This window comes from Lissotriton vulgaris, chromosome 7 (genome assembly GCF_964263255.1).
Source record: "Lissotriton vulgaris chromosome 7, aLisVul1.2, whole genome shotgun sequence".
Taxonomy (NCBI): Eukaryota; Metazoa; Chordata; class Amphibia; order Caudata; family Salamandridae; genus Lissotriton; species Lissotriton vulgaris.
The window spans coordinates 600,981,754-601,007,816 of record NC_141695.1 but is presented as its reverse complement, the minus strand read 5'-3'; the positions used below and the strand labels follow the sequence as shown (position 1 = coordinate 601,007,816).

The window sequence follows — 26,063 nt, the reverse complement described above, 5'->3', positions numbered from 1 at the left end:
ATGCCTTCGTTGTTAATGATGTTTCCCAAAAAAATGTAAGCACAAGCGACTTTACGAAATACAACCACAAAAGTCATTGTTAGTAATTTCAACATTACATCAAAGAACCACTGACCGCTGTAAAGCCACGGCAAGGTACCAACCATTCACACGTCTTTCATGCGTCAGACACAGATTACCATTCACACTGCCAGCTGCAGGCCAAACAAAATACAACACTTATATATACAAACAGCGTCATACAAAGGCCCATCACTCTTCTACGCCTACAGGACTAATATACCAAGCATTCAAACATCAGGCAACTGACAAACACACCTCAATACACATACGAGCTACCAGCCACCACCACACCACCAGTCCACACATATCGCCAGTCTACATACACTGCCCTCCAAGCAAGCGCCAGCCTACACACACTGCCAGCCAAGCGCCGGTCTACAAACACCGCATGTTTATGTGACGTTAGGTTAGGGCAATATTTTATGGCATGGAAGAGATATCTTGGATGATTGGTGGCTTCTTTGATCTCTTTTTTACTGTACTTTGCATTTGTGGATAATACTACGGTTTTATATCATTTATGTCATTCTTATAGGTTATGTAGTTACCAGTCTTTTTTCCAGTCACCTGGTAGGACGTTTGCTTCTGTTTAGTTTTCTAGTGTACAAGAGGATATATGGTGAGTCTCTTTTAGGAAGGGCACATTTATTTGTGATGTCATGGGTGTTGATATAAAGTGTGACTGATGGCTCTGATTTTCTCTGACAGTTGCTGTAATGGAATGTTTTGATATACATATTCCAGGTTAAACCCACAAAAATCTGACCTGTTTCTGCCAATTGACTTGGGATGTATTAAAGCATACCAGTACAAGATCCGTCCAAATGATCTAAGTATATTTTGTATGTAATCGCGTTGCAAGTGTCGATTTAAAGCTCAGGATATTATTGTGTAAGATCGCAGCAAGAACATATTTCTTCCAATTTTTAAGTGCCTGGGTTTTTCCAGTATGTTCGGGGGGATATTGAAATCCATGAAAAATATGTTACTGGAGTATTACTTTTTCTCCAGTATGACCAGTTCACCAAAGGTTTTGGTGAAGAAGGGGTTGCATCTAACAGGATCGGTAGATTGGGGTGGTTGAGACAGAAAGTTGTTATAATAGGGGAATATGAATGAGAGGTATGGCGCAATTCCAGCAGGTTTTGTGCTTGTTTGTGATACTGCCACCATTATATTGTCTGTCTTTGTAAAGGATTTTGAACCAGTCTGTCATAAGAATGCCAAATGAAAGTGAAAAAGTTGGCATGAACCAGGTTTTCATTATGAAGAGCATGTCTAGACTAAGTGATGGAGGCGTGAGCTTACACTGATTTTACATTGATGAGCATACATTTTAGGGCATGTACGGCATTGGGTGTTGTATTGTGAGCTCTAATGGTGTTCATTTAAAGTTTCCAGGACGTACTCCCTGTCCTGGATTGTTTTGAGGTTGTTTTTGTTTTAAGGATTAGTTTAGGGTGGGTATGTTTGTCGCAAGAATTTTAGAAAGGCTTAATCAAATAGTGTTGGTGGTGGTGGGCCGTGGTAGGTTTAAGTTTGAAGAGTGGGGAGACTAGTAGCCTGGGCGAGTCGCCGTTTTTAAATTAAGAAAGACGAAGAGTTGATACTTCCAAAGATTTTGGTCACATGACTATGCCCAGATGGAATTGGCATGTTTTTCCCACAATATTGCCAAAATATTACACTATGTTTTATCTATTCAAATGTTACCCTGTAGAAACCCATTGAATGGGGTCTTTCAGTGCTCATTCTAAAGTAGAATTAGGAGTTGCTGATTAAATGCACTTAGTATAACCCATTTCAGTGGCCCAAAATAGTTTTGGTGCCTGAATAATTTATTACTTATGTAAATGTATCTGCACAGGAGCTAATTATGTTGTACATCTCAGTATCTTGTATAAAAAGATGATTCAGAACAAATACACACAATATCGTGTAAATATTGCTAATATTGCTGTTTCAAGAGTTCCTCCAATTTTAAAAGGTGCTTCGACATGGTTATGAAATGCTATATGTATACCTAACTACAATACAATATAATAGTCATAGCAAGCTTTATTCTGTTCATAAACCATACAAGCATAAAAGCAAAGCCATATAACATACTTGAAATTACCACAGTAAATATACAAAAAAATGAAATGTTATCACGTTTCCCTGATCATCAATCCACGTCCCCCACACACTAATAACAAAGGAATATGATATGCAGTTACTTCCCCGTCATTTTTTTCAGTCTAACAGCCGCAAAAATGAATTTATACACAATCAAACAGGTGTATTGAGATAATAGCAGCTTTAGTTGGTGCAAAGCGGACCACCATTACCTAAACTTTTGGACTCTAAAGAATGGGAGCAAAACCCTTTCCCTTTAAATAACATATACCTTGTAAAAGAAAAAGACATTAAATGTTTTCTGGGCAGAACTTGAATCACAGGGACATGGCATGAGATCAGCTTCATGAAAAGCTTTGTTAGGATATCAGACCAGGAAGTGCACCATAATTAATTTTCCCTGTATCAAATAAAATCTGAGTGATAGAAAGGAAAATATAGATAAGGTTCCATCCAGTCTGTAGTCACTAGTGGGATATAGGCGGGCAGTCTGCGCTTCCCCAACAGGCCTTCCTTGCCAACAAAAGGCCAGGAAATCAAGATATAATAGCTTGTGGACTATCAAAAAGGTCAGATCTCCCTAGCAAGAGAAATTGGTCTTTCACATATCTTAACCTGGATATATATACAGTGGGCATTATTTAAACTTAGATAGTCTTTCATAATGTTTCATCGTTTGCCCACACCTGAGCTTAAGTAGTGTGGTGCCAGCTTAATTCAATCTTCTATGTTTAACTGGCCTAGTTTCATGTGACAAAGAAATGAGGGCAGGGATTTAGGTACAGACAAAAGCATTTTAATAAAAATGTTTTCATTCTCCTGAAGGGGGCAGTGTCACAATAACCCCACACCCCAGCACCATAGACCAAAGTAGAGCAACGCCGAGCAATTTAAATTTTTGTTATGGCATCCATCGGCTTGCACACGAGTTTCCCAGCAAACTGGAATAGGCTTCTTTTGAATGTTTTACCTGGGCATGCCTGGCTTTAATTAAGTGAGACCAGGGGCTTTTATGATCAAAAGGGATGCCCAGATAATTGAAAGTTGTGACACAGGCACGCTTTTCTTTATTAATATGGAAAGCTCTGGTTTTCGAGACATCCAGTACCAAAAATCAGGCCCTAAACTCAAGGTGTCAAATTTAGCAATAATTGTGTGGAGGCCCAGTTTGCTCATGTAGGGGACAAATCTATTTAACAGTTTAATAATATAAATATCACATTGTGAATAATAAGCTATCGTATTAATGTGGTGTGAATGGGTTGTATACTTTTTGTGAAGAACTGCAAACCTTGTATAATTAGAAACTAACCTTATCGCTAAATGTGAAACTATCCAATTGAGAAATCAGCTTTATGTTATGTGTGCTTTTTCTTGCCTTTTAGCATACCTATATCGTCCCCTCCAGTCTTTACAGCACAAGGCCCAAGCCTAGTTCTGGCCAGATGCTACCAGCTGCCAGTGCACACACGTTCTTGTGGGAGATCAGCTTGAGACTTGTCCCCAATGGAGCCACAGTCAGGACATTTGGCAGGTGAGAGCTTCTTGGGAACTTTTTACATGAAACGCAGTGAACATTTGATCAACTATTTCCCCTACATCATCTAGGATAAGCACATTTTCTGCAGCTAGCTCCTATGAACAGCATGTTACGTTGTGTGACACATGTGTAGTTTACATCTAACCACTAGTGTGGCATTGAGGCACTCAAATAGTATGGGGCGATTACAGTTGCACCTACATGTTTGGTTGCAGATATGAGTGTTTGTAGTATGACCTTTGTGGGAAGATTTGGGTGAAGTGTGTGAGGTCCTGACACATGACTTTATAGCCTTTCAGAAAGCTTCATGATTTTCTAGATTGCTCATTTGGATCAGGACAGAGTTCCACAGCTTGCTGTCTTGGACTGAGACAGAAGCTGCCTTAGTAAGGCTTTGATGAAGTGTGACACTCTAACTCTAGCTGTGTGCTGTATTGGAGGCTTCCTCTAGGGCTGTGGGCATTGAATATTTGCCAAACAATGCTGGTCCTGTTCATAAATTGCCTAATGTGTTAAGCAAAGTGTTTTGAATAGTATTTGGCAAGGTACTTATAGCCAGTACACAGCCACAAGAGCAGGTGTTGTGTAATACTAGGATTTGAAGCATAGGGATATACTGGCCACAGAGTTTTGCACATATTTTTTTGGGTTCATGGATGTCATCTGTTTGAATAAGGCAGGTGAGATTATGTGGTGGAAGCCAAAGTCGGGGGAAATCTGTTTTAAGATTCTTAGTATATTTGTTGAGGATTTCATTACAGCATTTATTTACTGTCCTACAGCTATAATTAATCCAAGACTCTGTGTTGGGCTTGGCATCATGGATGCCTTTGCTATGTCAGTGGGCGAAGCAGGGATTTCTTGTGCTCCTGGCCAGTTTCCACATCTAAGAATCTCAGTTTTGTCCAGGTTGAGATTAAGGTGGTTGGCAGTTATCCATCCTCTCACCATGATCTGGCCTTGTTCCACTCTGGATGTCATGGCATCATAGAGAATCTTGAATTTGAGAATGGACTGTGTGTTCCTTGACCTTACTTGTAATTAGAAAGACTGAAGGACTGAATCAGCACAAGCTGTGATAGACATTAATAAGGAGGGTAGAGGTGGTTGAGGCCTGAAGAATGCTTGTTTCCAGGTGGGAGGGTTTGGAGTAAAATACTAGAAGTGAGATGGAGTGGCTTGAGTTTAATAGGAGTGAGGCAATTGATTTTAAGGTGTTTCCTTGACTGCTGCGTTTTCCAGTCTAGTCAGAGTGTTACAGTGCTGATGGAAAATGTAGAAAGTGGTGAAAGAGTCTAGTACAGGGTTTCCAAACTGTGGTTCTGGAACCGCTGGTGGGTCAAGGGCAGATATTTGGTGGGTTGTGAAACTCCTGGTCTCTATGAAAGTAATATTTAAAATGCTTAACCCTGTTTGTGCACCAGTGCAAAGGTGTTGAACATCCCTAAGACCAGTTTTAAAGCAAACCCTTGCAAGTATTCTCAAGCAACACTCCAGGTGAACTTTGTAGTGTTTGTTTCTGTTTTTTTTTATTACTTCACAAATCTATTTTTTTAAAAAAAAAAACTTTATTTTTGTCGCGGACAATGATAGCATATAACAGTTGCGCCGACAGCATCAATACAGTGACGACTTTACGTCAAATAACATACTTCTGTGCACACGGCCCATCAGCCCACAACCCGAAGGCCGGGCGGCGGTAGGTGGTAGCATGTAAACCAGGCCATGAACCTAGCAATGTAACTGCGCGGCAGGAGATTCTGATCCGCTTTTATTTTTCTTTTATACAGGTTACCCCCCAACTCCCCAATGGAACCCCCCCCCCAAAACTTCAGCATTAATGACTAAGACATGTGTATACAGTTTGTTCACCTCATTATGGCACTCCTAGCGGCAGAGAAGACAGCAATCGTTACTTAGATTAGGAATGAAACCTTCAGATACCAAAAACATAATTCCTCCCAATTGGATCCTACACGTGCGTGTACGGTCAGGCACTCCCCCAACTCACTGCCCTCCCTCTCCCTCCCCTCCACCCTCATCCTCAGACCCTGTATCCCCAGGGGTGAACAACTCCGCACTCGTGCCATCCGAATCCTCGGCTGCTTCTCCCACCACTCGCATCATTCTCCACGCAAGCAGGTCGTCTTGTAGCTTTACATCCCTACGCACGGTTTGCATGAAGGTTTCCTCCGCCAGGGACCATTCCCCCACATCCCTAAGCCACTGCGACATCTCTGGGGCCCTCTGTCCCATCCATGTGATTGCTACCCTCCTCCTTGCCAGTACTAAAAGTAGTTGTAACATTTTGTAGGACAAATTACACTTCCTGGGCCTGGGGACCAAAGCTAATAAACAATGAAGGGGGGTCAGCTCCATCCGGAGTTCAGTAACCGTGCGAATGTGCGCCACCACCGACTGCCAGAAGGCGTTAACTAATGGGCACTCCCATGCCAGATGAAGGAAGGAGGCACCCGGCGCGCCACATCTAGGGCAGTCATCGCGCTTGTCCGGTGCGATACGTCTCAAGGCCACCGGAGTCACATATGTTCGGTGTAGAAAGTTAAAGTGTATCAGTTTGAACCGTGCATTGCACGACACCTTTCGGGTGAGGGTACCTATGCGTTTGCGCTGTGTCGGGTCCAAAACAATCCCCAGGTCAGCCTCCCAGGCCGCCCACGCCGGTGGGACCGGCGGGGTGGAGTCCTGCCGCATGGCTGAGTATAATAGGGTTATCAGCCTCTTGCCCCTACCACAAGAAAGGATAATATTAAGGGTATGGGACACAGGGGGCGCGTCAGGAAATTGCGGCCAAGTATCCCGCGCCATTGCAAGGAGGCCCCTGTAGTGTAGGAACTGTCCCTCGCCGAGCCCGAACGTCTCCGTCGCCCGTTCGATAGATAGAAACGTGTCATCCGGGTAGAGATCCGCTAATAACTCGCACCCACCTGCTCTGCAGTCATGGAATGGCATGTGTACCTCCATGTCCACCACCGGGGCCATGATCCATATCGGCAGCTCTCTGTAAAAGGGGGCCCTCCGTAGGACTTTTTCCACAACACGCTGCCAAATGGCTGCGGTGTGGCGCACTATGTACGGCAGAGCCGCATTTGCACCCCTGCCGCGCATCAGGGCCATCTGTACCGTTCTCTCATCTGCACTCCCCGCCAGGAGCTGTAGTTCCCAGGTGTCCGCGTCTGCGAACCACCTGGCAGCAGGCAACAGCTGAGCTGCATAGTAGTAAAGGTCAAACCTCGGCGCCTCCAACCCCCCTTCCTCCCAGCTCCGGACAATCGTGTGCAAGGCAACTCTACTACGCCTGCCCGCCCAGAGTAAGGACGTAAGAAGTGTATTAAGAGTGCGGAATATCCACGGGGGAAGTGGGCACAGTGAATTCTGCAACACATATAGCACTCTCGGCAGCATCACCATTCACAAATCTATTTTAACAGAGAATGCGCTCATTATACTTGATCAAACACCAACATACCTCTTGCTTTTAATTTTCACACACAAATTGAGAAAAGTAGATGTTGCCTAATGGCCAAAGCTACTGACTTTGTACTTTGTAAACAAGGTTCGAGTTGCGGTGTTGATTAAACAACCTTTGATTCAGGGCAAATCACTTAATAACCTATGGTTATAATAAAATTAATCCGACTTTGTGTATTGTAATCTGGTGTTCATGTAAAGTGCTCCAATACCCTTGGACTGTTTTTGCACTAAATACAACTGATAATAAATATATATTTATTCCAAAATGCACCACAGAACTTCATTTGAACACAAAAATTGAAAAATGGATATGAGGCTGAACCCCTACTCTCTTGCAGAAGATGCTTTTCAAATTTGCTAAAATCACTAGTATCAACCACAAGAATCTTCAGAAGTTTTGTAATTTTAGTGAACGATGCCATAGGTGAGTACCCCACTCTGAAAAGTCGTCCAGCTCCAGGCTACAATGCAGTTCACCATCTGCCCTTTTATGGGCAGATCAATATCTTGGCCACAATCTCTTTGGACACTTAGGCATATAATTATGAACAATACTTACTAAGAGACGTCGTTCGTCCCCCTCAATCTCTGAAAAGACAAGAAAGACAATATTATTATAATGAATAATAGTTGTGATATATCTTAGATGAACACTCAAACTACATTCGCAAATGTGTGGTAAAAATACATGTTTTTGGAAATCTGTGCATGTATATTTCTTAGAGTTCATCTTAGGAAAAGAGAATCGTTGCAAAGGTACATTATCCATCAGAACTCTCAAAAGGCCTGGTATGTAGCTTGATTTATAAGTGTAATGATCTTCTGATTATTGGCAAATATATTACCAATGAGTATTACCAATGAGTATTTAATTGTTTAAAGACAGTACAGAAATTGAACGTTAAGTAAATCAAGGGAGAGCGTGCATCAAAGGAGGGAAAGTGGGAACAACCAGATACTGATATATGAATTTAAAGACCCACATACATTTGAAACCCCAATGTATGACTAGGAAGGGGTGGAGGCATGATATGATATCTAAAATCCTTGTTTATATTACAGAAAGACTGCAGACCACTCGTCCAAAGCAGTAGTGAAACATGCGGAGGGATGGATAGCTGTTAGTTTGTCAATCTTTTAGTCTCTCTCTCTCTCTCTCTCTCTCTCTCTCAGCCATTCCCCTTTCCTATCTGATACCTCACCCCTTTCTGTGTATCAGTCACAAAGAAGTTGTTGTCCAGGGGTGGAGTTTGGGATACATCACCTCAACATTCCGCTTCATTCCTTCAGGATTATACTTCTGAGTGCCTAACACCGGACTGCTGCTTTTTTGGCATCTGCCTATGTTCTTAGTTTGGACTATGACATATGCTGTCCCTCTGGGATGACATTAGCTGTCCTGTGCATTGAAGGGTGTTTTTTCAATGAATTTCTGCAGTTGTATGTAGGCTACTTTACTTTGAGTGGCTTGTAGGTTGCAGATTAAAGGTTATCCATACCTGGTTTCTTCAGGAGTGTTTTATGATCAGGCTTTGATGATGGATTAACATTTGACTTCCTTTAGCATGCTAACCACATTAAGTGGCAATTGATCATCATTTGTACAGCTTTTGAGGTAGGTTTTGAGGTGCCGGGTTTTTAGAGACCCGGTGGTGCCAGGGGACCACACCCGAAGACCTCTGAGTTCTCCATGTTCTGGACTTACAGAAACACAGAGTCTTCTAGTTGAAGTCAGAGATCGAGTTTTATTGGCTGCAACCAAGTAACATGCGTCCTAGAAGTACGACAACACAGGCCGTAAGTTCTCAGGAGACTGTTCGTTTTTACAGAACCAACCTTCTCCTTATATACATAAGGCAAGAATTCTTGAGTTTATGATATGGCTATACACATATTTCTACAATAACACAAAGAGCGAAGTCATGCTGGTCAGCACATATTTTAGATGTCCAGTTTGTGATGGATTACCCCGCCAGATCCAGAATTCCCATCAGATATCGATGAGACACCAATAAGGTCGGGTACCCTCCTATCATAAAACGGGTCATAAACAAGAATCATGGACAGGTGTATGTGTATGGAAAACAGGGTCTGCATGTAGTGAATGTTTATGACATGTTGTGCCTTGATGATATCTTGCTCGGCCACTGGGCGAGGAGCTGCCCAAACAGGCTTGCAGGCTTGGCTGGAGGCAGTGGAGTCAGCTTCGGCCAGGTCATGGGGAAGTCAGCTACGGCTGACGTGTCCTTTTAGATCAAACTCGGTCTTAATCAATTGACTATATGAGGGCAAGTCATAAGATGGATGCCGTTTACAAAATGGAGTCTGAGGGTTCGGGACGGAAACTACGATTTAAGGGTGTTAGCATCACTCGATCCTGACGCAAATGCATAGGGATAATGTCCTAATCATTACCGGTCCGTAGACACCAAATTCGTCATGGTACGACGATATTTTGTGACACGAGTGTTGGTCCTCGATATCTTTGAAACAGCAGGGTCCGGATTTGCAGTACCACAGTCCCTCCTTTTGCCCTCATATTAGGCAATAACTCACGCTAATCTGAGTCCAAATCTGTATTGATGAATTCACGGAGATGCTGCTGTAGCATCATTCTGTTGCTCAATTCGTCCCTTGACACAGGCTTCCATACACATGAAGTGGCGCAGAGGCCACATATTGCAGGAGCGCACTGCACAAACAGGCAGAACATAAACAGAACGGCTAAGATCATCCCGATGAAGATCAGAGTTTTCCATCCCCAGGCAGAGATCAGTTCCCAGAACCACCCTAGCAGAGACCAGTCTCCTTTCTCCATGTGAAGGGAGTCAGAGATTTTGTGTAATTTGGAGATGGCCTGGTACACCATCGGAGCATTATCGGGGATGAAAATGCAGCAACTAGACTGGATCACTCTACATACACCACCACGGTCTGCAAGTATGACATCTAGGGCAACCCTGTTCTGAAGGGTCATAAGTCGATCCGACTGAAGCTCAGCTGTCAAGTTGCTAAGGGCACCGGCCGTTTCAGTCAAGGCGGATTCAACTATTCTCGTCAATTGTCGAATGTTCCTGCTGTTCACCATGGGCCCCCAAAATGGCAGAAAACCCTTTGCGAAGTCTCCAAACTCCTGACCCGCAGTGTCGTCTTGACTCACGACACCCCTAACTGTCCTTGTCCAATGGTAATCTGCCCCGGCCGTGTAGGTGGGTGGCAGCAGAAACAAGATAAAACATGTGCCCGAGAAGTCAGGGGGCAACCATGTGTAGGCTTTGTCATGGCAGACGAAATAGGTGCCTTTAGCCGCCAAGAATGGAGGGGAAGTTCGGGAGGCAAACACATATGTTTCCGTGCATGTGCTCTTCCCCAACTGCGCTTTGGGATCCCTGCCAATACCTTGCAGACATAAGTGACCTCGGTGGGGCACTATCCAGACTGGGGAGGATTTCTTTGTTTTCGGGCCTTTATTCAAAGAGATCCCAATTTTAGTCACATTCCAACGGCTGTAGGGAGTGAGTTCATCTTTAGGAATCGTTTGATACGTGTCAACATCCCTACTCATATTTCGTATTCCTACCACTAGTGCCTTGTTGCTGGAATCGCTCTCCGGGGAACGGGGCGGGTATGGTTCTAGGGCGAACAGGAACATGGTCTGGAAAGCCCACAGAGAACCGTAATAGCTGAATGGTAGGATGAAGTAAGGGATGCCCTTATCTGTAGTGTGTGGCATGAGTCCGCATATCCAACAATTCGATGTGTTCATTATAGACTGGTGCTGGTGTAGGAGCTGGATAAAGGAGTTATTTACGAACTCTAGTCTTCTGGCAGACTGGTGTTCAGGAAGAGGATGAAAGGAGTGTAAAGAAGCAGTCGGAGAAGGTGTGGGCTGAGTGTTGTTTACAAGGGTGATTTGAAACGTGGATAAGGTGTAACCAATCAAGAACATCATTATGCTACATATCATCAAAATACATATTATCAGGAATTTCTTCCTGGCCATCACAGTGCATATTTTCGTTTTAAAGTTCATGTGTCTAGCAGGTCTCTCTACCCTCGGAAACTCCATCCTCTGGTTGCTGCCCGCGGTGGGAGGTTGCTTCTGCCAAGATGTGCGCTCTGTCCAGTCCGGGGTAATTCCCTCAGACTGACCAGAACTGTTGACCTAGGCGTCCCCGGCTGCACTCCTCAGACTTCAACCGCGGCCCTAGCAGCAGAACCGGATGGCGGTTCGAAAATCAAAAATGAGCTAGTTCCCTGGGCGAGAGAGCTGTGAAATCAAAAATAGTTCATGGGAAAAAGGGGGAAATCGCACAAATTCGATTATGTCAGTTCCTTGGTCTTGACCTCAGATTATATCGTTCCTTTCCAGGCACGGTGTGATCTTCAAACAGTGTTTCAGGTTCTGTAGTGTCCAACTGCATCGACGGAGGTACAGATCCTTGCAAAATACAATCGCTCTCTTTGTCGGTACCAGTTCCTTTTAATCGTGCATCGCTGAAGGGGACAAAACGAGGTGCAAACTCAGTTTCGGAGTCAGTGACTCCTTGCCGGACCCATCGGTCATATGGAAGGGGGAGCGGGACCCTTTTGCAATGGGCGCCGTGCACCCAGTGTTTCTTCCCAAGGACACGTACTGCAGAGCGGGTGGACAGCAAAACCTGGAAAGGTCCGGTCCAGCGAGGCTCCTCGTTCTTGGTTCGTCTGAAATTCCGAATCAGGATCCAGGAGCCGGGTTCGATGGCGTGGCCTGGATCGTCAGACGCTGGTGGAGAGGAGCTGTGGACCTGTTGATGTAAAGCATGTCGTTTAGTTGTCAGTTCGTGCAAATAGTCAAACAGTGCAGGGTACTCTATTTCACTGAGCCTCTTGGGCCTCGGTACTCCCCATATATTGGCTGGGCGCCCGAACACGATCTCGTGTGGGCTAAGTCCTAATCTGGAATGGACAATCATCCTGGTAGACAGGAGTGCTAAAGGCAGGGCGTCTGGCCACTTGAGACCTGTGCTGGCTTGGATCTTGGCCAGTTTCAATTTTAACGTGCCATTATAGCACTCTACCAATCCTGCCGATTGGGGATGATTTGCGGCATGGAACTTCTGGTGGATGCCTAGACACTCACACGCTCTCTTCATCACTCGTCCCACGAATTCACTTCTATTATCACTCCAGACAATTCTAGGCATGCCAAATCTAGGGAAGAATTCCTTGACAAGGGCTTTGGCAGTTGACAATGCAGTGTTGTTCTTAAGGGGGTACGCTTCTACCCACCTGGAGAAGGCGCAAACGACAACAAGGACATATTTCAGGTTATTGCACCTCTCCATGTGAATGAAATCGAGTTGCAAGACCTCGAACGGATACGTTGGAGGTGCGAAATGACCAGCTGGGGTTGAGGTTCCCCTACCGGGATTGTGCTTCAAACACACCATACAATTTCTGACCAGATTCTCTGCACATTTTGGGATACCACTATTCTGCCATACTGGGGCCAACAGCTTACATATTCCTTTCACACTGATTCCATGGGCCATCGTTACCACTGCGAGCACATAGGCGTTAGGTAACAACCATCGCTGATGTTCTGACAGTTCGACCCAACAACCATTCGCGTCTAATCTACCCTTGCTTTCTCTCCATTCATTCACCTCTTTCTCGGTAGCATCAGCTTGTATAGACTTCACGCTTTCGATGGTGTCCTCACACATACCCACATCAGGGGTCCATCTAGCAGGACCTACAACATACATCCGACTCATTGTGTTCCTTGCAGTCTTTCGCGACCTCATCGGCAAATGCATTCCCTCGGCCAACATCATCTCGGATTTTCCTATGCGCGCTGCACTTCACAATCGCAACCTGTAGGGGCAAGGTCAGTGACTCGAGAAGGTCGTGTACTAGCTGGCCGTGTTGTATTCTCGCACCATGTGACGTCAGGAACCCACGTTCACGCCACAATCTTCCAAAACTGTGGGCTACGCCAAAGGCGTACTGGCTATCAGTGTACACATTCACTCGCTTTCCTTTCGCCAACACACATGCTCTTGTGAGTGCGACTAACTCTGCTGCTTGTGCAGAATTCTGGGGGATGCGAGCTGTCTCTACAATCGTGTGTAATGTTGTCACGGCATATGCTGCAGTCGTATCACCATTTGGCAACTTGAAACATGAACCATCAACCCATAAATTATCATTACATTCAGGGAAGGGAGTGTCCTGCAAGTCTACTCTCCCTTTTGTCTCTTCCTCCATCCTAAAGCAGCAATCATGTTTGTCGACCTCTTCTGTCTCTGCTGGTGGAATGGGTAGTAACGTAGCAGGGTTGAGTGTATCACACCTTTTTATGTGAATGTGACTTGCTAACAGGGTCAATTCATAGCTGGATAGTCGAGCACTAGTTAGATGTTGCGTTTTTGTCCTGTTTAGTAGGATATCTACTGCATGTGGGACCATAACGGTCAGAGTATTATTCATGACTAACCCAGCCGACTGTCGAATACAGACAGCCGCTGCGGCAGTGGCCCTCAAGCAACTTGGTAATGCCTTAGCTACAGGATCTAGAGTCGCGGAGAAATATGCACATGGGCGTTGTTTGTCCCCAAAGTGCTGCGTCAAGACTGATAATGCGCAACCTTCCTTCTCATGGACGTATAATGTAAAAGGCTTGCTGTAGTCGGGGTTGCCCAACACAGGAGCCGAACATAATGCCTCACGCAACTCATGGAAACTCGCCTGACAATCTTCAGACCAGGGCAAAGGATTGGGTGTGTCTTTACGCATTAATGCCAGCAACGGTTTGGCCAACAGTGAGAAATTCGGTATCCATTGTCTACAGTATGATGTAATGCCCAAGAAGGCACGCACTTCTCTTTGCGTCCTTGGGACACTCAATTCTGCAATTGCCTGTATTCTTTCTGGGGTCAGTCTCCTTCCCTCCTTCGATAAGATGTGACCTAAGTAGGTTACTTCTTGTCGGCAAAATTGTAATTTGGAAAGCGAGACCTTGTGTTTCATGTCACATAAATGACGCAACAAGGACAACGTAGCTCGCTTGCAAATCTCTTCAGTATCTGCAGCGATCAGTAAATCGTCTACATACTGAATCAGAGTCGCGCCACTAGGTAGAACAATCGTATCTAGTTGTGTTTTCAGAGCCTGACTGAATATAGATGGACTCTCACAGTAGCCCTGAGGAGCGCGTCTAAAGCGGAAACTTCGTCCTCCTAAATTGAAGCCAAAGATATCTCTGCTCTCTTCGGCAATCGGGATGCTGAAGAAAGCGTTCTTCAGGTCAATCACTGAAAACCAATTGGCTGAGGCTGGAACCATTGTCAATAAAGCAGTAATGTCGGGGACGACTGGAAACTGCGGTACAACGATCTTATTTACTTCCCTTAGGTCGATCACAAGTCGGTACACAGGGGGCTGTGAAGGATCGGTACGCTTTAAAACAGGCAAAACAGGACTGTTACAAATGTTGCCTGTAGTCTCTTCTATAACTTCTTTCGCAATCAGATCGTAGACTATCTCTAACAAAGCCTTTTCACATTCTTTTGATATCCTATATTGGGGAATACGTGGCAACCTAACATTAGCTTTCAATGTTATGACATACGGTGCTAGCTCCAAACGACCTACATCATTAGAACCATTCGCCCAAAGTACATCTGGAAGAGATGACAACTCAGTCGGAATTCTTTTCTTTGACAAATACATCGGGGAAATCACTTTCTTACCAAGGGTAAGTTGTACTCCAGAAGGAGAACAGTACAAAGTCGCATATAATCTCTTCAACAAATCCAAACCTAACAAATTTTCGCCACAACCTGTTGTAAGAATGAGGGGTGCTTCTAATTCGCATGGGCCAACAGAAAGGGGCATGGGACTGGAGATCGGGTTTCTAACAGGGGCGCCAGAAAAACCTACTGAAACATTCATTTCGCCGGACAAAGGTGCGCCAGGAAGTTTTGAGTGCATAATAGAACTTTTTGTAGCACCAGTATCCAGCAGAAATGGTTCCGACACTCCGGATGTAATCACCTTGACATAAGGTCCATTCTGATCTACTGGAACTGAAACAACTCCCTCTCTTTGTCCATGGCTGTCCTAGCAATTATTACCCTCATTCTCGTTTTCTGCGTAATAGTCATCTGCATAGTACTGAGCTGACCTGGAAGACGCATTATTCTGTTGGTCAAAGCTATTCATAGAATTCTGAGGCGGAAAAGGAATGGTATTCTGGGAGAAATTTCCACGGCCCCTACCTCTAGGAGCCTGTTGAACACCTCTACCTCTTGCACCGGAAACACCGTTTAAACGTCGTGCAAGCGCTTGGCAATTACTTTTGAAATTACCCTCTTCTTTGCAATATGCACATTGATTCGGGCCATACGGAGAACGCTGGTGGGAAAACTCGTTTCCTTGCGCGTTTCTCGAATACTGCCGTGGTTGCTGATAATTGGGCTGACTAGGAGTGCGAGGCGGATAGGCTTGCTGGAGAAGAACTTTAGTTTTTAGTTCTTTAGTCTTCTTGTCTGACTTATCTAACTCGTCTTTGCGTCTATTTTCATAGTACTGGGCTGTGGCTAAAATCTGCGCTGACGTAGAAACAGCCCAAGCACTCTCTGAATCTTTCAATTTATTGCACAGTTCAGGAAGCAGATTATGTACAAATTTGTTTACAAACAATCTTTGGCCACCCTCTGTAGCCATGTCCTGACCACTATGATCAGTGAAAGTCTCCTCAAATCTCGTGAAAAAGTCAGACACATTCTCATCTTTCTTCTGCTTGCACGCAGATAGCTTGTCCCAATTTACACGTAATTCAGGCATTAACGTTTTCATGTACGCGATAATCCTACCGGGAAGATCTGCTATTAAAGGCTCGGGTTTAGAACCACCAACTTGTCTAGCGTCTGTAGCAGTAATATTAGCCCATGAGTCACCTAGTTCTTGATCATGATCTGCATGACGGATTTTACTCCATAAAGGATGCGGAACAACATTCCCAAACAACATGTCTATATCTGCTAAATTCATTATACATGAGCTGGCAGTCTGTGATAATTCCTTGTAATATCCTGCTGGGTTTTTACGGGGATCAGGTAGTGTCTGTTTGAGTGCTAAAACTTCGGATCTTTTCCAGGGGACATGTACCCATACACGCTGGAAATGCGGTGGTACAGGTGGTTGTGCATTCGCGTCACCTTCCCTCCATACCGGAGGAACCTCTCTCATGGGGTACTGTCGCGCCTTTTTCCTACCCGACATATCATCCTCATTAAACGATCTAGAGCTGTTTCCCTTACTCCTATAAGATAACAACAGATCCATTGCTTTTTCAACATCTGCACCTATAATCATGCCTTCGTAAAATTTGAATCGCATGCGGGCTAGTTCCTGCATTCTGCGTTTTGGGTCATTGTCTCGTAAATCTTCCCAGAGGTACACACACACATTTCTTCGAATACGTATCTTTGAGTGGATGAATCCCACTGACGGAAGACTTCCATAACAGACTGGACATCATATCTTACGGTATCAGTAACCCATTTGCGCGCTAACTCATTCAGCACTTCTCTTTCCTCGTAGTCGGGTAGTTGACTACGCAACTGTCTACGTTCTGTTTTAGGGGTCGTTTTAGGCGACCCAAAGAAGGGCGAGAATAGACCAGTGACCGTTCTTGCCACTCTCTGTCTGACAGAAGGAGAAGCTTGCGGCGAGGCAGATGCGCCAGAAAAGACGGGCTGATGTAAAGAGGAAGTCGAAGCAACAGCAGAGGAAGTCGAGGCAGTAGCAGACGTAGTATCATAGTGAATAGTTGGAGCAGTAGGCAAAGTTGTAGGAGTAGATGGAGTATGTAGCAAAGGCGGCGGCCCTTGAGAAGGCTGCGCCGGAGAAGTAGGAACCAGCTGAAGAGGAGCTGGTGCTTGTGCAAGAGCTGCTTTTCGTGCGCCAGGGCGCGGTATAATAATACGCCTCGGGGGTCCAACAATACTCGATGTATATGGGGGTGGTGAGTTCAATAAATGGGACATTAATGGATCTTTCTCGGATGTTCCCTTTGAGTCTTGTCCCCCATGTGGCAACATCGGGTAGCATTTATCTATTGCTAGTTTCTTGCTTCTGAGCATTTGTTCACTTTCCTGCTCTTCCTCATTATCCCTGTATGCGATGGCAGCTTGTACCATCGACATGCCTTTTTTAGTTTTCTTTGCTAACTTTCTTTCTTTCTGTTTGGCTTCTTTGCGCCATAAGCGAAAAGAGTCAAACATCGCCGGCCGGGCTTTCTTCTTGAACAATTTGACCTCGAGGTTGTCTAATATTTCTGAGTCAAAACTACCATATTGGGGCCATTTTAAAACACCATCCTTGCAGGTGTATTTTATCCATACCTCATTATATGTGATAGGACCTACTCCGTGCTTTATATATAACTCATATGTTGGAGTTCCAATCGGAGGAACGGGACACGAATCCTCTAATCGGGAGTCCTTACTACAACCAAGACAAAACAAGTTTCCAAGTCTGCTGAGACCAGGCATCTTCGCTCACTAGTCTAGCTTCAAACTTCAAGAATTATCTAATTATGATATTGTCGTGAATACACGAATCCCTCGGTTTTGGTGCTTGCAAGAACCAATACAAACCGTATCTCTGGGATACCAAAACTAAGAACCAAACTAAGAACTGGGAGACGCTCCACTTATACTTAACTGAATATTGAAGATCAGTGACTTCACTAGAAGACTCTTCTATCGTTTCGCTCTACCAAGGATCACTGGGTCCAAAACAGGGCGATAGTCAGGGCAGCAGTCCTTCGTAGCCGTCGGGACGCGGGGAACCGCGCAGCAAAGACCTTCGGAACCACGTCGACATGCAGGGGTCGCTGAAGTGGCTGGCCGTCCTCCGGAATTTTCACACGAAGCTCCTCACGAACATCTGGCTTGGACCATCACCGCTTGATATCGCCTCGAGTTGGGCGCCAATTGAGGTGCCGGGTTTTTAGAGACCCGGTGGTGCCAGGGGACCACACCCGAAGACCTCTGAGTTCTCCCTGTTCTGGACTTACAGAAACACAGAGTCTTCTAGTTGAAGTCAGAGATCGAGTTTTATTGGCTGCAACCAAGTAACATGCGTCCTAGAAGTACGACAACACGGGCCGTAAGTTCTCAGGAGACTGTTCGTTTTTACAGAACCAGCCTTCTCCTTATATACATAAATAACAGCTGCAGGCAAGAATTCTTGAGTTTATGATATGGCTATACACATATTTCTACAATAACACAAAGAGCGAAGTCATGCTGGTCAGCACATATTTTAGATGTCCAGTTTGTGATGGATTACCCCGCCAGATCCAGAATTCCCATCAGATATCGATGAGACACCAATAAGGTCGGGTACCCTCCCATCATAAAACGGGTCATAAACAAGAATCATGGACAGGTGTATGTGTATGGAAAACAGGGTCTGCATGTAGTGAATGGTTTATGACATGTTGTGCCTTGATGATATCTTGCTCGGCCACTGGGCGAGGAGCTGCCCAAACAGGCTTGGCTGGAGGCAGTGGAGTCAGCTTCGGCCAGGTCATGGGGAAGTCAGCTACGGCGGACGTGTCCTTTTAGATCAAACTCGGTCTTAATCAATTGACTATATGAGGGCAATTCATAAGATGGATGCCGTTTACAATATGGAGTCTGAGGGTTCGGGACGGAAACTACGATTTAAGGGTGTTAGCATCACTCGATCGTGACGCAAATGCATAGGGATAATGTCCTAATCATTACCGGTCCGTAGACACCAAATTCGTCATGGTACGACGATATTTTATGACACAAGTGTTGGTCCTCGATATCTGTGAAACAGCAGGGTCCGGATTTGAAGTACCACAGTTTGATGGTAGGGTTTCCTTGAAGACAGTCTTGGGTGCATGTGTCAGCTAGTGGTGGATAGTGATTTTTAGGTCTGGCTTGACAGCAAAGTTGTCGTCAACCAATATGTGATCAACAAAAAAAGAACTATCTGAAGTACTGCTGAGGGAGGGGCTTAAGCTCAGCTCACTTGGTTTTCTTGAATATAGCATTTGATTGGGCATGAGTTGTGTGCTTCCATTGAAAAAGAGTGCTTGTAGTACACTTTATGTCCTGTGGTAAAACGTATGCTCACTACAGCTGGGCCATGTTGGTTATGGGGGAAAGCCTATGTTCAAAGATATAGGCCTAATATATTTAGCATGGAAAGTTACAATGAAGGCAGTAGGCTTGGTGTATCTATTGTGAAAAGCATATGATAAATAGGTCTTTATGGACAGATTATTATTTTACTCTATATTAAAGTGTGCAGAGAGGTATTTTGTAACACAAAATCTTCCTAATAGGCAAGGGTTTTGGTGTTGATTATCCCCTGTGACAAACCATGAGGGTAGAAGATTGGCACTGTGATCCTTGTTAGGTCCTCTTAGGAGAGATATTATTTTGTTTTACCAAAAGTAATTTTGTATAGATTTGGATTTATTCTGTCTGTATGCCTAATGGTTTCCACATAGGAACATTTAATGTTCAGTACTGTAGACCTGAGTTAGTTATAGGCCTCATTGGTTTCTATGAAAAAGTTATATTCAAAATCATAGGTCTGATCTGTTTATTGTATAAAGTTATGACAAAGAAAGTAGGTCTGGCCTATTTATTGTGAAAAGCAATTGTTAAAGTCGGTAGTCTTTTAACAGTGGATTGTTGTCGCACGGCGGTACATGCTATAGACCGGTATTTTGTTACATGAAATTTTGGAGATTTCCATCGTAAGCAAGAGTCTTTGTATTTGCTTGCACCCAACAAACCCTGCAGGAAGAAGATCATCCTTGTTAGACTTTTTTGAGAGAGATTGTATAATGTTTTGCCAGATGTAATTTACACTTATTTGTAAATTATAACTATATGGATGATGATTGCCATGTTATGCACACTTCAGTAGGCTTGTGTTAGTCATGGTGTCAAGCCAATGGTAAAGGCTGAAGGCATTGTTGGTTTATTGGGAAAAATTATATCACATTCCGTAGGTTTGATCTGTTTATTATGAAAAGTTATGACAAAGCCAGTAGCCTAAATTTCTTATTGTGAAAAGCATATTTTGAAGCCAGTAGGCTTTTAAGGGTGGATTGTCATTAAATTCAGCTTACATGTATATTCTTACATGAACCTTACAGATTGCTGTAGCATACTAGGGTTTGGGTGTTGATGATGCTGTCAGACAGACCAAGGGGATAGAAGATTTGCACTTGGATAATTTGTATTAGGTCCTCCTAAGAGAGAGTGAGTACTGCTTCGTCAATTGCAATTTTGTACATATTTTTACTTTATTACGGTATTCCTGATGGTTACCCTGAGAGATATCCTATGATTGGTGCTGTAGGTGTGAGTTGCTCGTGGTGACAAGGCAATGATAAAAGTTCTATGCTCGACAGGATCATTGCAAAAAGTTATTTCAGATACCTTCGGTTTGATCTATATATTGGAAAATGTTACAGTAGAGCTGTAGGCTGATTTATTTATTATGTAATGCGCATGTTAGAGTCAATAGACCTTTGAGGGTTGATTGTTACTGCATGGGGTTAAAGCCTGCATACTTTTACTTTGTTACATGAGATCTCACAGATTACCTTTCTAAGCAATGGTTTTAGTGTTGATTACACCCTTTGACAAACTGGGCTGGTAATTTTGCACTGTAATAATTCTTAAGAGGAGGCCTGAAAGGCTTGTCTGTCTACACAAGGATATTGTAATTAAAACATTAATCATATATATGTGTTTGTGTGTGTGTGTATGTGTGTGTGTATATATAAATATATATATATATTCACTTAAAATCTATAGGTTTCAGGCACGTTATACTTAGAAATTAGCATTTAAAAAAAACTTAGAATTTCACTGAAAAAACCATAAGTTTTATCGAAAGTTATAGTTAGTTGGACATTTCACTTGTACAAAACCAAAGAAATTCCCCCATTATAGTTAGTTCAGCTAACTATAACTACCGCACCCGCAGTGCACTGCTGATGACGTCACATATTACATCACTCATGACATGGTCAGTGACATCACTGATTACATCTCAAATGACATCACTGATGACATCACTGATGACATCATCCAGTGACTATGTGTTTCTGTAAAATGTAATATGTTTAATATATATAGGAAAAGGCGTATTGAAGAATGAGTGGGTGTATAAGTGTCTGAATGGATGATTTAGTAGGTGTGTGACTGACTCTATAAGTGAGTGATTAAACTTATCTTATTGAATGCATAGGTTAGTGACTAAACGTGTGAATGTCTGTATCCATCTGTCTGTTGGTGTGTAAGCGGCTGCATGGGTTTGTGAATAGCTATATGAGTGTCTATATGGGTTATTGATTGGTTGTCTGAGTATCTGTATGGGTGCATGAGTGTTTGTGTGGGTGGGGTGTGTGTGACTGTTCATAGATGTGTGAGTGGGTGATTCACTGGGTGCATGGTTTCAAGAGTGCATCTGTGATGGGCTGTATGGGTGGGTGAGTTTGTGTATGGGTGTGTTAGTGAGGGAATGTATATCTCAGTGGTAGATGTGTTAGTAACTACTTATGTGAAAGGCAGTATATATGTGTGTTGGAGTATATAAATGGCTATAAGTGAGAGTGGCTGTATGGATGAGTGTGTGCTTGTATCAGTGATTGTATAAGAGCGTGATAATGTGCTAGTATTTGTATGAGTAATTGAACTGGTATGTGCATAAATGTATAGGTGAGTAAATGGCAGTGTGATTAATTATTTGCATGACCGACTAGGTGTGTGAGTACCTCTATGGATGAGCGGCGATGTGTGAGTGTATATATTGCTGTAGGAGTGCATATGGTAGTCCTGTACTGAGTGACCATAAGTATGAGTGATGGTACAGATGAGTGAATAGATGTGTGTGTGTAAACCTAAGAATCAGTGAGTGGGTATGTAGTTATTGGTGTTGGAGTGTCTATGGTTTTGAGAATGGCAGCCTGTAATTTAATGATCATGCAATGGAGCTGAAACCGGCATCCAGAGCGGCGTTTCGCCGTGCCTTAACTCACGTCAATTTGATCAATTCTTCAATCGGAGCTCTGGCGGATCATTCTGAATGCAAAACCGCCTCTCTGCGATCCTGCCTTGCACAGATATGAACCGCGACATCCCCGCCTGGAAATAACCCAAGATGGTGCCTGGGGAATTATGTTGAAAATACCCGGAGGTCGAGAGAATCAAACTGTGATGCCGCCGCTTTTAACATCCGATAGCGGCCTACCCCCCTGCCCACTGCTTGTAGCAGGGTCCCGGCAGTGGACTCCCCTGGGGGAGAGAACTCCTTGGCGGTAAACCCGCCTGTCTGCTAAACCAGCGAGGTACGAATGTGGTCTGGTTATATGCCTGTCCATAAGGTTTTTCCCACTCACCTAATCACGGCCCGAGGCATTGGAGAGCATTTCTAGACGGCGTCTCAGACACCAGAAGGATCAGCGAGTTGATTAGCACTGTATCTCACCTGTGTAGGCATCTCTAGCCAAAAAATAACATTTGTAACGGCTGCAAGCTGCGACTGAAGCCGCCATTTGGATTCGTGCGAAGAACCCCCAGAATGGAGGAAGAGCCGAGTCGGCGAAGAACAGGTCCCCACAAACAAAGTGGAGGGAACGCTTCTGGCCTGCTGGGCGCCTTGCTGATGGACATTATGGGGTACCTCTCTCTCTCTAGCAGTGATCGCCCGAAGAGTGACACACGGCAATAAGATGGCGGCCACCCGACGCTGCTGCCTGAGCGTCGGATCTTTTGCGGCTTCATGCAGGCCCTCCAGGTGAGAATTGACAGCCGGGGCAGAGTACTGGATTAGCCTGTGTGAGTGTCTCTGACCGGGGTATTCTAACGCTGTGAGAGGAAGAGAGTGCCTGGGCGCAGAGCCAACAAGAGGCGTGAGGTATGTTTGCTACCCGAGTGGACACTGCAGGAATCAGCTGTGAGGAAGGTGGCAGTGCGGTGATCGCTTGAGTATCCTAGAGCTCTGGGGATTGCTACGACCCGACTGGAGGCTCTAGACAATGGAGCCTTTGGAAATAGCTGAGGCCTGAAGGACCGGTCCTGTGTCTGTGGAGCTTATGAAAACGGCCCTAAGGAGTAAGGGGAACTTTGTTCCCTACAGCAGACTTTTATTCCCTACAGTGGACTTCGCCCCATCGCAGTTTATAGGAGGGCATAGAGTAGTCAGTGCTGATGACCTAACGAGGTGATTGAATTTTGGACTTGGTGACCATGTGACACCATCTGAGTTATGGGCCCGCCTACTCTTCCCTCTTGGGCCCCCATATGGTACTTTTCTCCCACTGCCGGTCTGCCAGAACTGATCTGTTTCCCACTCCTCTCCCCCATTCCCTCTATTCCTCTTTTGGGGACTTGTTCTTCTGTGTTTGACTATGCAACTATAACTATTGTAACCATGAAAAAGAGGCAACTACAAACCCTAAAATATCGATAGAACAACTGACACGAGGACTCTGCAAAAGATTCAATTAAACATCGTTCTATCATCAGAGTGTTTTCACCACAAGTAGCTATTTCTTTGTTACCTTCTTCCAATAGCCCAGTCCCTCCTAAGCCTCTCCCCAGAGAGCGCACAAATAACAAGCAGCTCGCACCTTCGTGGAGGGTCACCAGCATCAGCAGGCAGGGCCCCAGCAGCGCATCTATGGCCACAGTGTCCCGGGGTCTCTGGTGCTCTCTCCGCGGCTCACGCTCTCTCTACTCTGAAAGATGCCACAAGCAAGAATACGGCTAAACTGCGCTCTACTACGGCTCCGCTCAGTGGTGTGTGTACACAACAGAGGAGACCCGCCCACACGCTGCCATCGCGGGACTCGTGGAGGGAGGAAGGCTCGGGCTCCTCCCAGGGAAGGCTGCGCCGCATGCCGGAGAGGCTTCAGCTCGGGACACCTCCGGTCCGAGAACGGTCTGCTCCGTCCACCAAAAGATAACCCAACGCCGGGCAGATGCACGGTTGTTAGCGCCTTGCTCAAACTTGTGACTGTACCAGGAGCCTCAAGAACGTTGATTATGACAGGCAGTTGTATAACTCTGATTTCCAGGCGACTTAAAAAACACATGTTCACATTGTCCTACACGTTTTAAAATGTGATAACACAGAAACGCGAAGCTGAATTTTCACGTCACTGGGAATCAATCGTCCGACATGTACCTGTCGAAGCCATAATCAAATATTCCTATCTTTGTGGCAGTTCTTGTAATGGTTCTATATCGAACTAAGCCCGTCCTTTTCAGATTGGGGGGCGTGTTTTTTTGTTGAGTGACTGAAGACATCACAGAGAGAAAGAACATTAAAAAACACGCCCCTCAATCCGAAACGGACGGGGCTTAAAGTGACAGACAAAGCTCTTCTCCAATAACTGGGCAGCATTTAGGAGGCCAGCCAATGGAGAAGAGGGGCGGGTTCAAGCCCCACTACTGGAAAACATAAAATCTCGCCAGCGAGAGTGTGCAAGCGCAGCCTTCGCTAGCCGAGACCTAAAAAGACAGCCCTTCTCACCTGTTTGCTTGCTGCCTAAAAGAAATGTATGTGTGTGCAATTAATCAGCAAATGTAAAGGCTGCTAATGAGCTTGTAGAGGTCTAATTGATCGAGTCACTTTAGCTTCATGATCACAAAGATTTATTCCTTTTTAGAAGTAATGCAAGTGTACTAGCAGCAGAATTCCAGGGTGTACCCTTTTAATGGGCACTCATAAAAATGTTTGCACTAGGTAGGGGTGCTAGAGGGCGCACTGCGGATGGCTGCCTGAAGTGACAGTTCCGACAGGCAGACCTCGGCCCTGCGTGATTTTGACCTACAGGCAGACGTTAAAGCGATGTGAAGCTACAGCAAAACTCAGCGGACAGTGCCCTGCGGTGGCGGAGAAGGTGTGGTGAGCGTTGGAGCCCGGGTAACAGATATTCAGCCCAAGCCCTGATTCGGCGCGCGACGTGAGCTGATCCACGAAATGGCGCCCGTGAGAGCCTGGCAGCGCTGAGCAGATACCGGACTGCTATGAACCGAGACCGCCGCAACGGAGAAGTACCGGAAAGGCGGCGAACAGGATCGCGCACATCGGATACCACAGAGGCAGGTCGCGGACTGCTGCTGAGCCGGAGGATTGCTCGTACAGTCTAGACAGCAGTGCTGAAACTGACTGTTCGAGACATGTGGGCTGCTGAATTCATATCTGTGCATAGGTCGCCGCCTAGTGTTGGGTCCGGATGATTGCACCTTGTTGTCCTGGAAGAGTCTTCGAAGTATCACGAGATAGGTGGCTCCTTCTCTGGACTACAGTGCGCATGGGCATCCTCTCCATCTTCAGATTGTTTTTTTCCACCATTGGGTTCGGATGTTTTTCCTACACTCCAAGTTCGGAATCGAAACAAAACTTTTTTAAAGGCCAAAAGGCCTTCGGCCTCGACGGTATTGTTTTCACTCAGTGCCTATTGGCTCGATTAAACTTCCTATTTCTTTCCGGCCGTCGACGCGGTCCGTTGGGCCTTTCGACGCCACGTGGGCCTATTGTCGATGGAACAAAGTCCATTTAAAATCTGCCCACAATGCCATTCCAAGTAACCGCATACTGACAGACATCCAGTATGCAACAAGTGCTTGTCACCGGACCATAGAGAAGAAGATTGCCTAGCCTGTGCCCAATTCCGTTCCAAAAAGACGATCCGGAATCGACGGGCCACTAGGCAAGAGATGCAGAGACCAGAACCAGAACGGGAAAACATTTTCGATGGCGACCAAGACCTCGTCCACGTAGA

General features: G+C 45.0%; 1 protein-coding gene and 1 long non-coding RNA gene across 3 annotated transcripts in view; one reads left to right on the top strand and one right to left on the bottom strand.

The window, feature by feature from the left end:
• LOC147702092 (uncharacterized) overlaps window positions 1-7,807 on the bottom strand; it is a 54,900-nt gene extending 47,093 nt beyond the window's left edge. The window contains exon 1 of the long non-coding RNA XR_015297500.1: window positions 7,776-7,807. This is a non-coding gene — a long non-coding RNA (uncharacterized LOC147702092). The remainder of the gene's footprint in view (window positions 1-7,775) is intronic.
• The window catches only part of TEN1 (TEN1 subunit of CST complex), a 203,262-nt gene that overhangs the window by 103,299 nt on the left and 73,900 nt on the right, over window positions 1-26,063 (top strand). For both annotated transcript variants that reach the window (XM_086930721.1, XM_086930720.1), the window contains exon 2: window positions 3,567-3,715. In XM_086930721.1, the coding sequence (XP_086786847.1) occupies window positions 3,567-3,715 (149 nt within the window). The remainder of the gene's footprint in view (window positions 1-3,566; window positions 3,716-26,063) is intronic.